A 12,834-nucleotide genomic window follows, 5' to 3' on the forward strand; every position below is an offset into this window, starting at 1 on the left:
ACCGAGCAGTACTAAGCTCCATACTGAGTAGTACCGAGCACGGTACTATTTGGTACTGTAAAGTACTGGGTACTGTAAAGTACTGAGTACTGGGCAGTACCGAGCTCCGTACTGTTTGGTACTGTTCGGTACCCAATACTACGTAGGAGGTGATGTGGCGCATTTTCATTGTACCCGACCAATAATTTCTAAAAATACAGACGGTTCTTTTACTGTTCACCCGTGTTGAGAGGAAAAGAATCGAACGCCGACTCCGCACGTAACAATCTCTCCTGTGATCTCCCACGCCGATATTTTCTGCTTTCCGAGTGAATAGCTGCGCTGCTTCGCTACTTGCTGTCGAGGAGAGAGCGCAAGTCGAACTCTTTTCCCCTCTGCCTGTAGCCCTAGCAACCGCGCCTCCGGCCACCAGTGCAATCTGGAAGGCTTTGTTGCTCCAATCGGAAGAATAGTATGAAGGGGCTCTTCAAGTCGAAGCCTCGTACGCCGGCCGAAGTCGTGCGGCAGACTCGCGACCTTCTTATCTATATCGATCTCAACTGGAGTACCCGCGAGGCCAAGTGCGAGGAGAAAGTCCGGTTTCACTCTCTGCAATTTTACATCCTTCCTTCGCTTTTAATCTCGCACTGTTTGAAATTTTACTTCCCGGCGGCAATTGTGTGATTTTATTGTATTCATTGTTTGTTTGGGCGTTTCTGATGTCAACATTTGGTTTGTATATGTTCCATCACCCTGTATTGCATTATTATAATTATTTTCATAAAATATTTTTTAGGATTAGATTAAAACTTCATCTTCTGTTTGTCATAGTTCCAATCCCAGAAGTAAATAAATAGGATATAAATGAGAGAGAAGAGTAGAAGACACCAATTGAGCAATTTCCTCCCTTTCAAGAAATTTGTTGGACCATCAAAGTTTTTGAAACTTCACCAATCCCTTTCTTTTCTGTTTTTTCATTCCATCTCTGCTATATCACTTTCTGTTTGATTATTGCATGTGTATGAGAGATGGATTGCAATGGGAGTTATTTCATGGTCCCGATCTTACTTCTTCAGACAGGTTTTCCAGCAAGTTTGGTCTTTTAAGAGGCTGAATCATTTCAGAACCTTTCTTTGTTTTTTCAATAGTTTTTTGAGAACCGAAGATGAGCTGAATCCAAGGATGCAAAGGTTGCGCACCTAAAGAATTACTACCTATTTTAAAAAAAAAGGACAAAAAATAATGACTACCTAAATTCTTTAATTTTTATCCATTTCATGGTGGTTTCTTAAAGTCAAAATTAACTTATTCAACATAAGGAACTATGCTAAGAAAGGAACCACTATTCATCAGCACTAACTATTTTGCTTAAAACGTTGCAAATTAATTATTATTGCCATCTCTTTAGAGTAATGAGTTTGTCGCTGTATTGCAAGCCTAAATTGCTTAATTAAAAAAATTTAATTGGTTTAATAAACAATGCATGCTTAACTTGTATTCGAAGTTTTCACCATTTTTTTTTCTATTTCATCATCTAACAGGGCATCACAGTCATCATCGTTGCTGTTATTAACAGCTATGCATGCCAAATAGTTTAGATTTAATGTCACTCAAACATTTTTGGGTGCATTTTTTTTCTTATGTAATTTTCTTTTGGACCCTAGTATTGCTGTGATTTTTTAGCCTGTTATTATTTTTGGCCTTTGAATTATTTGGGCTATTTCTTGTATTTGGGTCTTATGTAGCAGCCATGCCATTTGTTATGTCATTATCATGCTTTTGGTCTCGAACTTGATTCAGTCTAATCTTTTCACGTATTTCTTTAGCCCAAATTTGTCCTTTTGGCCACCTGTTGATCACCGCCACCAAAGATGACCTCTAGTCAAGTTATTATTTTGACTTTCCAAGTCACTTATGTCACCTCATCATCTCCATCAGCATGATCACGCCCTCTCTCATCTTCGTTGTATTAATTGCTAGTTTTGAAATAAACTTGTGTTAGATAGCTTATATGGAAACTTACCCAAACTACTTTGATGCAAGCAAAGCTAGATATTTTTTATATTTTCTTTATGTTTTCTTGCTTCCTTGTTGGCTATGCGGGTATTTAATCTTTGGGCTGTTTTTTTCTTAATGCGCTTGGCCCATATCTTTTCGTGATGGCTGATTGTAGTGTGTTCCTTAGGCAATATCTGGATTCCCTTTGCTGGCATGGGTCGAGTCAATTGAAGTCGGGTCAGTTTTGGTTTAACCCGAACCCGATCCGAGAACCCATTTTGACACCCTTACTCCGAAGCAGTGGACTGTTAATGCAGTGCATGCTACTCATTACCATCATTGTCATTGTGATCGTTGTCATCAGTAGTTATGTATGCCATAGAGTCTAGATATACAGTTAGGACGTGTCTGAGTATATTTTATATCATTAAACACAATGAAGAAAAAAGATTCATGTAGTTGGCCCCATGTAGTGGGATAAAGGCTTGATGTTATTATTGTTGTTGTTGTACATTTTCTTTTGGACGTTAGTGTTATCAAGTCTTTTTAAGTATTGCTATATTTTGGGCTTTTATGTTGTTTAGGCCATCTTCCTATGCTTTTATGTATATTTTTCTTCCATGGCTTATTATGCAAAATTTAGTGTGTTTTGTACACGAATTCTTTATTCCTGTATTTTTTTATATTATGTATGTTGATTTTATTTACTTTTGATCTTTACGGGTCATTGTCAAATTTATGCAATACATTATTGCTGCAGGTGATTGAACTCTCAAAACTTTTCCGGGAGTTAAAATCTATTCTGTATGGGAATAGTGAAGCTGAACCAGTGTCTGAAGCTTGTGCGCAACTGACACAAGAGTTTTTCAAAGAAAACACACTGCGTCTGCTAATAACCTGTCTTCCAAAACTTAACCTTGAGGTACATGTGTTTGAACAGTGCATGCTTATTGCTTACATTATTGCTTATTATATATCTTCAAAAGACTTCTCAAGCTGATTAGTTAAATGGCTTTTCAGGCTATATCAGAGTAATTATACTTGTTTTCCTCTTTTTATCAATATTTAATTGTTTGTAATGATATATTCTATGGTGCTCATTCCGTTACATTTACTCCTTTATTTTTACAGGCTCGAAAAGATGCTACGCAAGTAGTTGCAAATTTGCAAAGGCAACAGGTCCACTCACGATTAATTGCTTCTGACTATCTGGAAACAAACAAAGATGTTTTGGATACTTTGATAACTGGGTGAGCTATTAACTTTTGAAGTGATTAAAATAATAAATAGTTCAACAATATTGTAAGTTAGAGTTTGTTGATGAGAAACTGCAAAACATTTTTTTAATTGTAAAAAAAAAAGGTTTTCTTGAGTACTTCATGATAGTTGCAATTTTAATACAGAAACTAGAAATTTAATCTATTAATTTTATATATTTTTAATTGGGCTGACAATTATTATTATTTTGTTATTTGTAGATACGAGAATATGGATATTGCTTTACATTATGGAGCTATGCTGAGGGAATGTATTCGACATCAATCTATTGCGAGGTATTTTTGTGTGTAAATTGTTGATGAGGAATTCTATGTATATGATTGCCTGATATTCGATATTAATCGTCTTTTTTGGGATTTATGTTTTAACTATTAGTTGGAATATTCTTTTTTGTATGTTTATAACTTGATTATTATTTGATTTTTTTTATTTAGTTATTATAGATATCTATTTTTTGTTTGTGAGTTTATTGATGTACATTTTTATGAATTTTTGTTCATATATGATATGTTTTTTAGTTATGTATGTTGTAGAATATACGATGGAGGAATGATCAACTTCAAAAGTAATTGTGGATTGACATAGCAAAAATCTCAAGTGGGTTGATATGAATGTAAGCATTAGGTTCATTTTATTTTTTTTGATAGAGGTACTTTCAACAAAATTTGAAAATGAGGCACCTTTGGTGTGCTATATCCATGTGATGTAGACTTGATCTGCGAATTGGTAAATTACTACTGATAGACTTGATCGGTGAATTGCTCCTAACTGATAGGGCAATGAAGAGAAAATTGTGAAATAAGAGGGGCAAAGGATTAAAAGAACAAAAAATAAATACATGTATGATTGATCTGCATATTGAAGGGTAAATTTTTTATAATCATTAATTTATTTTGTCGAGGATCAAGTGATCTTTAGATGTGATAGATTTAGACAGCTGGACTTTATTATATAATTGAATGGGTATATTGGGTGGGCATAACATGCAGAAGTAGTATTGATTTTTTTAATTATTAGGTATTGTAGAAGTAGCATTGGTTGTTTAAGAGGGCATAGGTTTTACAGATATCCGATATCACATGATGAGAATATGATGGAGATTTAAATGTTGATTTTATAGAATAACAAAATTAAAATGTTTATTTTATGGAATAACAAGTACACATGTAACTGTGTACACATACATATATAAACGTATATTGCCATTCTTTTGGAAGGATAAATGTTATTCATCACATGATTAAATAAAAAAAAAAAATCACATGATTAAATAAAAGTATAGGGAAACTCAACGGAGGGTGAGGTGCAAAAACCTATGGAAATATTCTAATTGTTCTTTCTATACTACCAGATTCTCTACTTACGTGAGAACATTGTGAAGGCTTGATCTTCCTAGGCACTACTTTTCAATGTTTACAGTCAAGCTGGGAGCATAGTTGAGATCATGAGCACATTAGGTCAAGCAGAGGGCTTGGTGAAGGGAATGGAAAAAAAGTGCATGCGCTTTCCTGCATTGGTGCAGGCGATTAAATGATGGGGAGGAGGAAAGTGAAAAGCTCCTTGTTAAATTCAAAGCCATTGGTGAAGCAGTCTTTGAAGGAATTGAAGACATTGGTATGATTTGTGGTCACAAGGACATCAGGGATTTCTCATCATCATGGCATCTCTCATGAAAATATGGCAGTGGGGGAGGTGCAACAATGTAGTGGCACTTGATTGCTAGGTTCATATCTTCGAACTCCTCTGAATCCAAGTTTCTTGAGAGCTTTTTTTAATGAACTTTTAGTGACTTCAACTCTCATCCATTCAATTTTTTAATTAAAAATTAATTTCAGGTATAATCTGTGTGAAGAAAAGGTTTTATCCTTCTAAAAGAATAACATCTTATCCCTATAAACAAATATCAGCATAGAGAAAGCTAGGGAGGAGGGAGGGAAATTATTCTTGCTAACAAAAGAGTCATTTTATAGATATTGTAGGGCCTTTTTACAAAAGGACATAAATTAAATGTAAATTATGATTGTTGCGGATTGAGAAAGCTATAAAGAAGATATTTTTAATTCTTGTTGATTGCGTTTGCCTTATTTTTGAAGATGACACTGGGATCGACTGATGTGATGTTTCCCATTCATAACTCCTAAATATTTATGTTTGATAAGAATTTTATTTCATAAGATATTAGTCGGATACTTGGATGATATCATTATTCATCTTTTTTACTAGATATGAAGAAAAATAATTATTTGGTGATGAAGTGTTTTAAATTGTTTGATTATTTTCAAGTATATTCATAAAAGAAATTGGAAAGAACATACAACTATTCCTGCAACTTTCTCTAAGAATCTTGAATTTTAATTTCTATGTACTTTCTCTGGAAATCTTAATTCTTCTTCTATAATATCTAATATTGCTTCGGTTTCTCCTAATAGATTTGTCTTCTAATTATAAATTTTTTTTATAGAACTTCTTATTTCTTTCTAGACTTATTTTTCTCGCAGATATGTTTTGGAGTCAGAATACATGAAAAAGTTCTTTGATTATATTGAGCTTCCAAATTTTGATATAGCTTCTGATGCATCTGCAACTTTCAAGGTGAAAATACAACATACTTTTACCTGATATATGTTGTGTTAGAACTTATTTTTCTCATACTTTGAGTGTTTTTTTTTAAACTTGCTTTCTTATTTTATTATCTCAAGTCCAGTGTAAAGAAAAGTCAAAATTGAGTTATGATATGCAGTTTAATGGGTGTGAAATAAAAAATTACCAGTAAATATTATTGGAAGATGATGTCATACGCAAGGCTGATAGGATTAAATATCTTGTAAGGAGCGTAGGAAGGCTGATAGGATTAAATATCTTGTAAGGAGCGTAGGATTAGAAAAATGAAAATTGAGTTATGATATGCACTTTAATGGGTGCGAAATAAATAATTACCAGTAAATATTATTGGAAGATGATGTCATACTCAAGGGTGATAGGCTTAAATATCTCGTGTATATTATTCAAAAGAATTATGACATGAATGATGATATAACTATCTAGGCTTAAGGGTGTTTGGTTAAATATTGAAATACTTCATGAGTACTATGTACTTGGAGATTGGCTCCCCCCAAACCACCTAGATGCCGCTAGAAAACCCTTAAGAAGAAAACTAGAGCAACCAAAATAAATCGCACCTAATTAAAAAACAACATAGGTAATCCTGATTAAGCTCCCCCAAACAACCCTCATTTCCATAATTAATTTCCCTCTCCTAATTGAATTTCAAATTATAATTCTTTCCTTCCCTAATTCCCTCCTTAGTCCTCCTCCTCTCATAATGAATCTTAATGTTGTTGGGCCCCACAAAGGGGGCCGACATTTCTACTCCAGGACCCGTCCTCGCATGAACCTGGCTTTGGTTCCGCTCCTGCTGGATCGGCTGGCCCCCTCCTATTGAATCTACTGCCATATCAACATTCCACACAAAATTTGCACGAGAAAAAATAAATTTTATTTAACGAATAAAAAGGTACAGAGTGAGGTCCTATTTATATGTCTTCTTCTAGCCTAGACAATTTTGGAAAACTTTAAGAGACTTCTCCTAATATAAATGAAAAGAAAATAATGTAATAAAATAAAATTTAAAGTTTTCAAATACAAGAAAATTAGGATTGGCCGACTAAGACAACTAGAGTGGTATTGAAATCAATTGATTTATGAAGATTATTACCTACTTGATTTGTATGAGCTACCTACCCATCAAGGGGTTTCAAACTAAGCTTCTTAATTATTCTCACATGTTTTTAAGAGTATCATGGGACGTCCATTGGTTTGCATGAAGTGTTATGTATGATAAACGGGTCAAATCTTGATGTAGAATCTTAGTTTGTTATCCATTCTCGACCTTTATCTTTGTGCTACATCAGCTTACCTTTCCTTGTATAAGAACTTTGGCAGTCCATGAGGTTCATTTTAACAACTATTTTCTTAGGAGTTTCTATTATTTGTTCTGTGAGAAAACATTTTCTGTAAATATATGACCCAAAAGAAGTGGCTTGTTTAGTTTTAATGGTATCTGTCAGTTTAAAATATGAAATCGTTTGTGCTATAGAAATTCCTTAATTATGCTGGCTGTGTTAACTACATTTTCTACTTTAGACCGTTATGCTATTTATACAGAATAAATTTACAAATTTTTTTAATGAAAGTGGATTGTTATTTAGAATACAATGAGAGTTTACACGTAAATCATAGCTTTTGCCCTGTACAACTGTGATCAAAATTTGTATTAACTAGATAAATCAGTTGAGCCTTTATGCGCGTACCATTGCACGAAGTATTACCTTCATAGAGCAACAAACACTATTGGAACAACATCTATTTAAGGCATCGATTATACTTCTCTGGTTGTAAATGAAACTTATTGATGATGTTTGCTATTCTTTATTCTATTGTTGAGCAAATGACTATCCCAATGGATCAGTGTTTTTCCTGAATTATCTACTGATGAAACCAAAGTGAACTTGGCTGTTCATGTTTATATTAAATTACCATTGAGAGAGAGGCTGATACATTTAGAAATAATATTAGTACTTTATTAATAATGTCAACTCAGATGGATTGTGTTATCATTTGATTTCAGGAGCTTTTGACAAGGCATAAATCAACTGTAGCGGAGTTTCTTTCTAAAAACTATGATTGGGTACGCAATCTTTTTTGTAGAAGCTATTTGTGTTCTACATTTTAGTATTCTAGGCATTGTTGTACACAACTTATTTTCTCAACGTAGGCCAAGGTTAATTTTAGTTAAAAGGTTTTTCATCAAAGTGTTAAAATCATTGCCACTACTTCCACAATTAAGTTGGGAAACTTGATCTCTTTTTTTATTCTCTAAGGAGTTTCTTGTACTTGCGTTATTTTTGTAACTATGCTCACTGGACCGTTTGGAAGGCATCTGCTATGTGATTCTAGCAGCTATTTCAGAATTATGTGCAATTGTAGGACATCTGTTGAGTTTAGGACATCTTAAGATGGCTATAAATTATAACTTTTTTTTCCATTAGGCTACTGGAACACATCTTGTAATCTTCTGTCAGCACTTATATCACAGGTTTTTAAATACTTTGGTTTTTCTGACAAATGTTTTTTTGCCTTTATGCCTCAAACTTTATTTGAAACCATTTTGGATGCTTGTTTTGTTTTATATATGTATATTTTTTTGAAGAGAAATAATATCTTTCCCCAAAAACATGACATTTAAACTCAAACAATATCAGCTTTTGTTTAGGTGGAACACTGAAAATATTTTCCAAGCAAAAGAGGGCATGACACTTCCAATTTTGATTTATTCACCTACATAAGGGTAGCGCCCCACCCACCCCTGTTTTGAATTACAATCCCTGCAACAAAGAGAATATTTGGTATGGTGAGTTTGATCATTTTACCAGCAAATGTGTGATAACGGGAAACATTCTCAAACTATTCCTTTACATTAACAATATTTTGAGCATCAAGGAGTGTCAACAAGTTTGCATACCTGAAAAGATCAATTTTCTTCGAGAGATTTGTTGCATATATTTATTAGGATAATGAAACACCAATTTTGCTAATGGCAAGCTCAATACCCAAAAAATATTGGAGTGACCAAAATTTTTTAAGATAGTTTTGAACTTAATTACTTAATAACCTCTTTGTGATCACTCCTTGTAAAAAAGAATGTTGACGTCATAAACATCCCAAATAATAAAGCTATAAATAGATTGAGGGATTTGTGGAGTTTTCTTAAGTTATAAATAGCCTTATTAAGTTTACTTTGGTTGCTCCTCGAGCAAAAATATCCTATAACTTCTTAATGTAAATAACTTCAACAAGGTCACCATAGAGAAAGGAATTACATTCATTTGAAATTGCAACCATCCTTTATTGATGATGACAAATAAAATAATTCATATTGAATTGGGTTTGGCAATTCGGAAGAAATAATCAAAATAAATGAGCCCATGGATTTGTGCAAAATCCTTGGCAACCAAGCAAACTTTGTACCAATCAATAGAACCACCAAAATGATATTGTATGGTGCATACCCATCAACAAGGAATTGCTTTAAGGCCAAGGGGAGTAGAAGCAAGATCTTATATTTGCCAATTAAGTATGAAATTATGTCAATATTTATATCATTTTTCCTTTTGGAATGTTGCAAGTCTCCTCATATGTTCTAGAAATAGAAACAAAGAATAAGGGAAAGAAAAAAACTACGAACTTAGGAAAAATAAGCAAGTTCATATAGGTCTAAATATGATGATTAGTAGATGGTTGTTTAGCTTTGAGAATGTCTATTGATAAGTGAAGATTAGTTAGCTCCTTAGGAGGTTGATGCCTAGTTGATTTGGACAAACATTATTAGGGGGGCTGGTGTTGAAGTAGGATGAGGCCGTTTACTATGCACCTAGAGGAGGGGAATGTATAAGCACGTTTGAGTGAAGAGGTATGGCTAAGGAGGATGGTTGGGACAAAGAAGTGGAGGCATAATATGACGAGGGCTCTTGTAATGTCACATATGTAGAAATATAAATGCCTTTGCTAAGCGAGTAATAAAAATGATAGCCTTTCTAAGAATGATAGTAATCTAGAAAAATAAATTGGATTGATCGTGGTGAAAGCTTATAAGGAATACAAAATGAATACATGAAACCGATACACCAAAACATATTGTGGGTTGAGAGAAAGAAAAAGGGGGTTTCTTCGGATAGAAAATTAATAAAGGTAAATACATCCCACAAGAACAATAAATGAGATGCGATAGCATGTAGTTAAAATAACATGATTCAAAAAATGCAAAAAAAAAAACATTTAATATTCATATAAAACATCATTATACGATCAACATCAAACATATGAAGATGCTTGCATTCAACAACGTCGTTCTCATTGAATGTATAAGGATAAAATAATTTGATGAATGATGCCCTTTTCAACACGAGTGAAATTGAGTTTCTATATATTCAAGGGCATTATCAATATGAACATTTTTAATTATAGTAGAAATTGAACTTTTATTTCTTTAGAAAAAGTTTGAAAGTTGGTTAAAACCTTGAATTTGCATTTCAAAAAAACATACACAAGTAAACACAAACATGTTCATCAATAAAGATGGCTTAAAATCAGTAAGAATAGGAGTAAGTCCTTAAATGTTCAAACGAACCAAGTCAAATTGGGCACTATTGGGACTTATGTTAGATGGAGGAAAAGACAATGATGCTTATCAATTTCATAAGCATTAAAGTCATACTTAGACTAAGAAGATGGAGTGGTAGTTAAACCTCTTAGTAGTGGTGGAGGATGACTTAGACGGTAATGCTATTGATATGGAGAAATGGTTGAAAAGATAAAAGGGATCATGTTTTTTAGGTAGTAGATTTCTCCAGCTTCAATACAATGCCTTTCTTGTCTTGAGATACTGAAAACATAATGAGAAGGCTAAAATGTTACATTGCATTTATAATATTTAAATAGACAAATAAATGTAATGTAAATCGATGATTATACCAGAAACAACAAAAGGAGCACCATCAGCTACAAGGATGAGTGGTATAGAAGAAATGTCAAGCTTGGAAAAAAATGTTGATTATATGTCATATATGAAGAAGAAACAATCTAAAATTCAACTAGTTTTCTCTGGGCCGATATCCCTCCTTTCTCGAGAAGTTTCTTATTTCAGGGACTTCGTCTAACTGATCCAAGAGTCAGTCCATTTTTAGTGACTTGTTTTGGTCATCCTTTTGTCGATACCTAGCCTTATCTAATGAGGTAGTTGCAACATAACTTGAGGATGAAACAATATTAGAAGTTGACAAATGGTCAAAGAGTGTTGAATTAGGTGATTATAGCTCTCTCCTTAGTGATCGTGATTGATCCTGAAGAAGAGTTGTATTATAATTAAAATGAACAAACATATGCAAAGCAATGTGGCATTAGGGGCCTTGTTGAATTGCCCAACATTGCTATGAAAGATGATTGCCATAATCAAAATGAGAGCAAGAAGGGAATGACTTCTCACATTCACTTCCACTTTTAATTAAGCCTCCACGAGAATGAACTCCACAAGCACCTTGGTGCTCGTGGTGAGAGTACTTCGGTCAAAGATTGATGGAGAAAGAGATGATAGCTTTGCGATCCAAAGCTCATGTGTTAGAGTAGTTGGAAGATTAGGAGTTATATAGTTCGTAATTGGTCAAGGTTTTACTTATTGAAGGAGGAATTTAGCTACATGAACTCATTTGTTGTTGCCAGACCTTTGGATCAGTTGTAAAAGGTTTGTGTTGACCTTATGTCACTTACAGCACAAGGTACTTTTAATGACGACCCTACCAAAACTATGCAAGTTATTGTTTACTTTGGTTCAACATGTACCATTCTAGCTTGTCTTATGCTAGATTTAATCTCATGGCTTTATCCTTCTTTGTGTAGCTTACCAAAAGGCCTCCCATCTTGATAGTGCTCTATTATGAGCATGCTTATCCGTAGAAATTTCAAATAAACTTCATCTATTATACTAAAAGGCATCTCACATATTTGATCTAATCTTTTACTTATATAGTTTACAACTCTTTCCTTCTTGATGTAAGATTAGGTTCATTTCTTCACCCCCCATTTATCCTAAAAGCTTGTCAGGTGTTACTCTTGATTTGAGCGATCATATGCCCTCTTTTTGGGATTGTCCTCTTCAAATTTGGGACATCCTAGGCCACTAATTTTCAATTGGTTTTTCCCAGACCACAAATCGTACTAGAGGAGGTCTAACTCTAGCACTAATTGTAATGAGGTAGCCAATTATATGTGATGTATTGATCTCACCCCAAGTGAAGATATATTTTGATCATTTGCATGTATTATCTCACCCCATCTTGATTGTATGGATTTATAATATATGATTTTTTAATTCTAGATGAGCTTTGTAACAAATATAGTAGTTGTGTCCAAAAATTTTGCAAGGTAATTGCATAAAGGAATGTTTTCAAATACAAAATTTTCCCAATAGCCACAAAAGATGACCAATCCATACCTTATATAGTTCAGAGGCCTAGTAACATCTAATTTAACGAGAGATTTGGCCACAGACGATCTTGAGAGGTGAGCAATAGCGGTATCTACTTAAGGGGTATGCCAAAGATATAACCTAGAGAATAAAAAGCCCTAATTAAAATAGTGGAGACAAAGTTATGGAAAATAAATACAAATTGGAGTGATAAGAGGTTCCAGGATGAGTCAAAGTGAAATAGTTTTAACATTCGCATCAGGAAACCATTCACATAATAGGAGTGTTATGAAAAAAAATTTAGAGTAATCTACTTCTGATAATCTAATAATTGTATGGTTAGGGTCAAGGGGCCTAGTTGAATATTCTCTGGTCAAATGCAAATCTGAAATGAATGAATGTATAATCTCAACGTCAAGATATCCCATCGAGAACTTCTCACGAAAGAGTAGGAAAATGGTCTAGCTGATTCAAATATTTTCAAATCAGTGAATATAAGGGCTGCTTTATCTTGGTATGCAAAGGTTTTTTTTGTGATGCGGAATTGAACTTTGATGAAA

At 33.6% G+C, this 12,834-nt stretch overlaps 1 protein-coding gene across 2 annotated transcripts in view; it reads left to right on the forward strand.

Moving 5' to 3' along the window:
• Positions 1-213: 213 nt before the first annotated feature.
• LOC110099393 (putative MO25-like protein At5g47540) overlaps positions 214-12,834 on the forward strand; it is a 36,902-nt gene continuing 24,281 nt past the window's right edge. For both annotated transcript variants that reach the window (XM_020826518.2, XM_020826520.2), the window contains exons 1-6: positions 214-573; positions 2,738-2,899; positions 3,109-3,227; positions 3,456-3,530; positions 5,754-5,847; positions 7,883-7,942. In XM_020826518.2, the coding sequence (XP_020682177.1) occupies positions 454-573; positions 2,738-2,899; positions 3,109-3,227; positions 3,456-3,530; positions 5,754-5,847; positions 7,883-7,942 (630 nt within the window). In that variant the 5' untranslated portion in view covers positions 214-453. The remainder of the gene's footprint in view (positions 574-2,737; positions 2,900-3,108; positions 3,228-3,455; positions 3,531-5,753; positions 5,848-7,882; positions 7,943-12,834) is intronic.

Source organism: Dendrobium catenatum, unplaced genomic scaffold, assembly GCF_001605985.2.
Source record: "Dendrobium catenatum unplaced genomic scaffold, ASM160598v2 fragScaff_scaffold_1105, whole genome shotgun sequence".
Lineage (NCBI taxonomy): Eukaryota > Viridiplantae > Streptophyta > Magnoliopsida > Asparagales > Orchidaceae > Dendrobium > Dendrobium catenatum.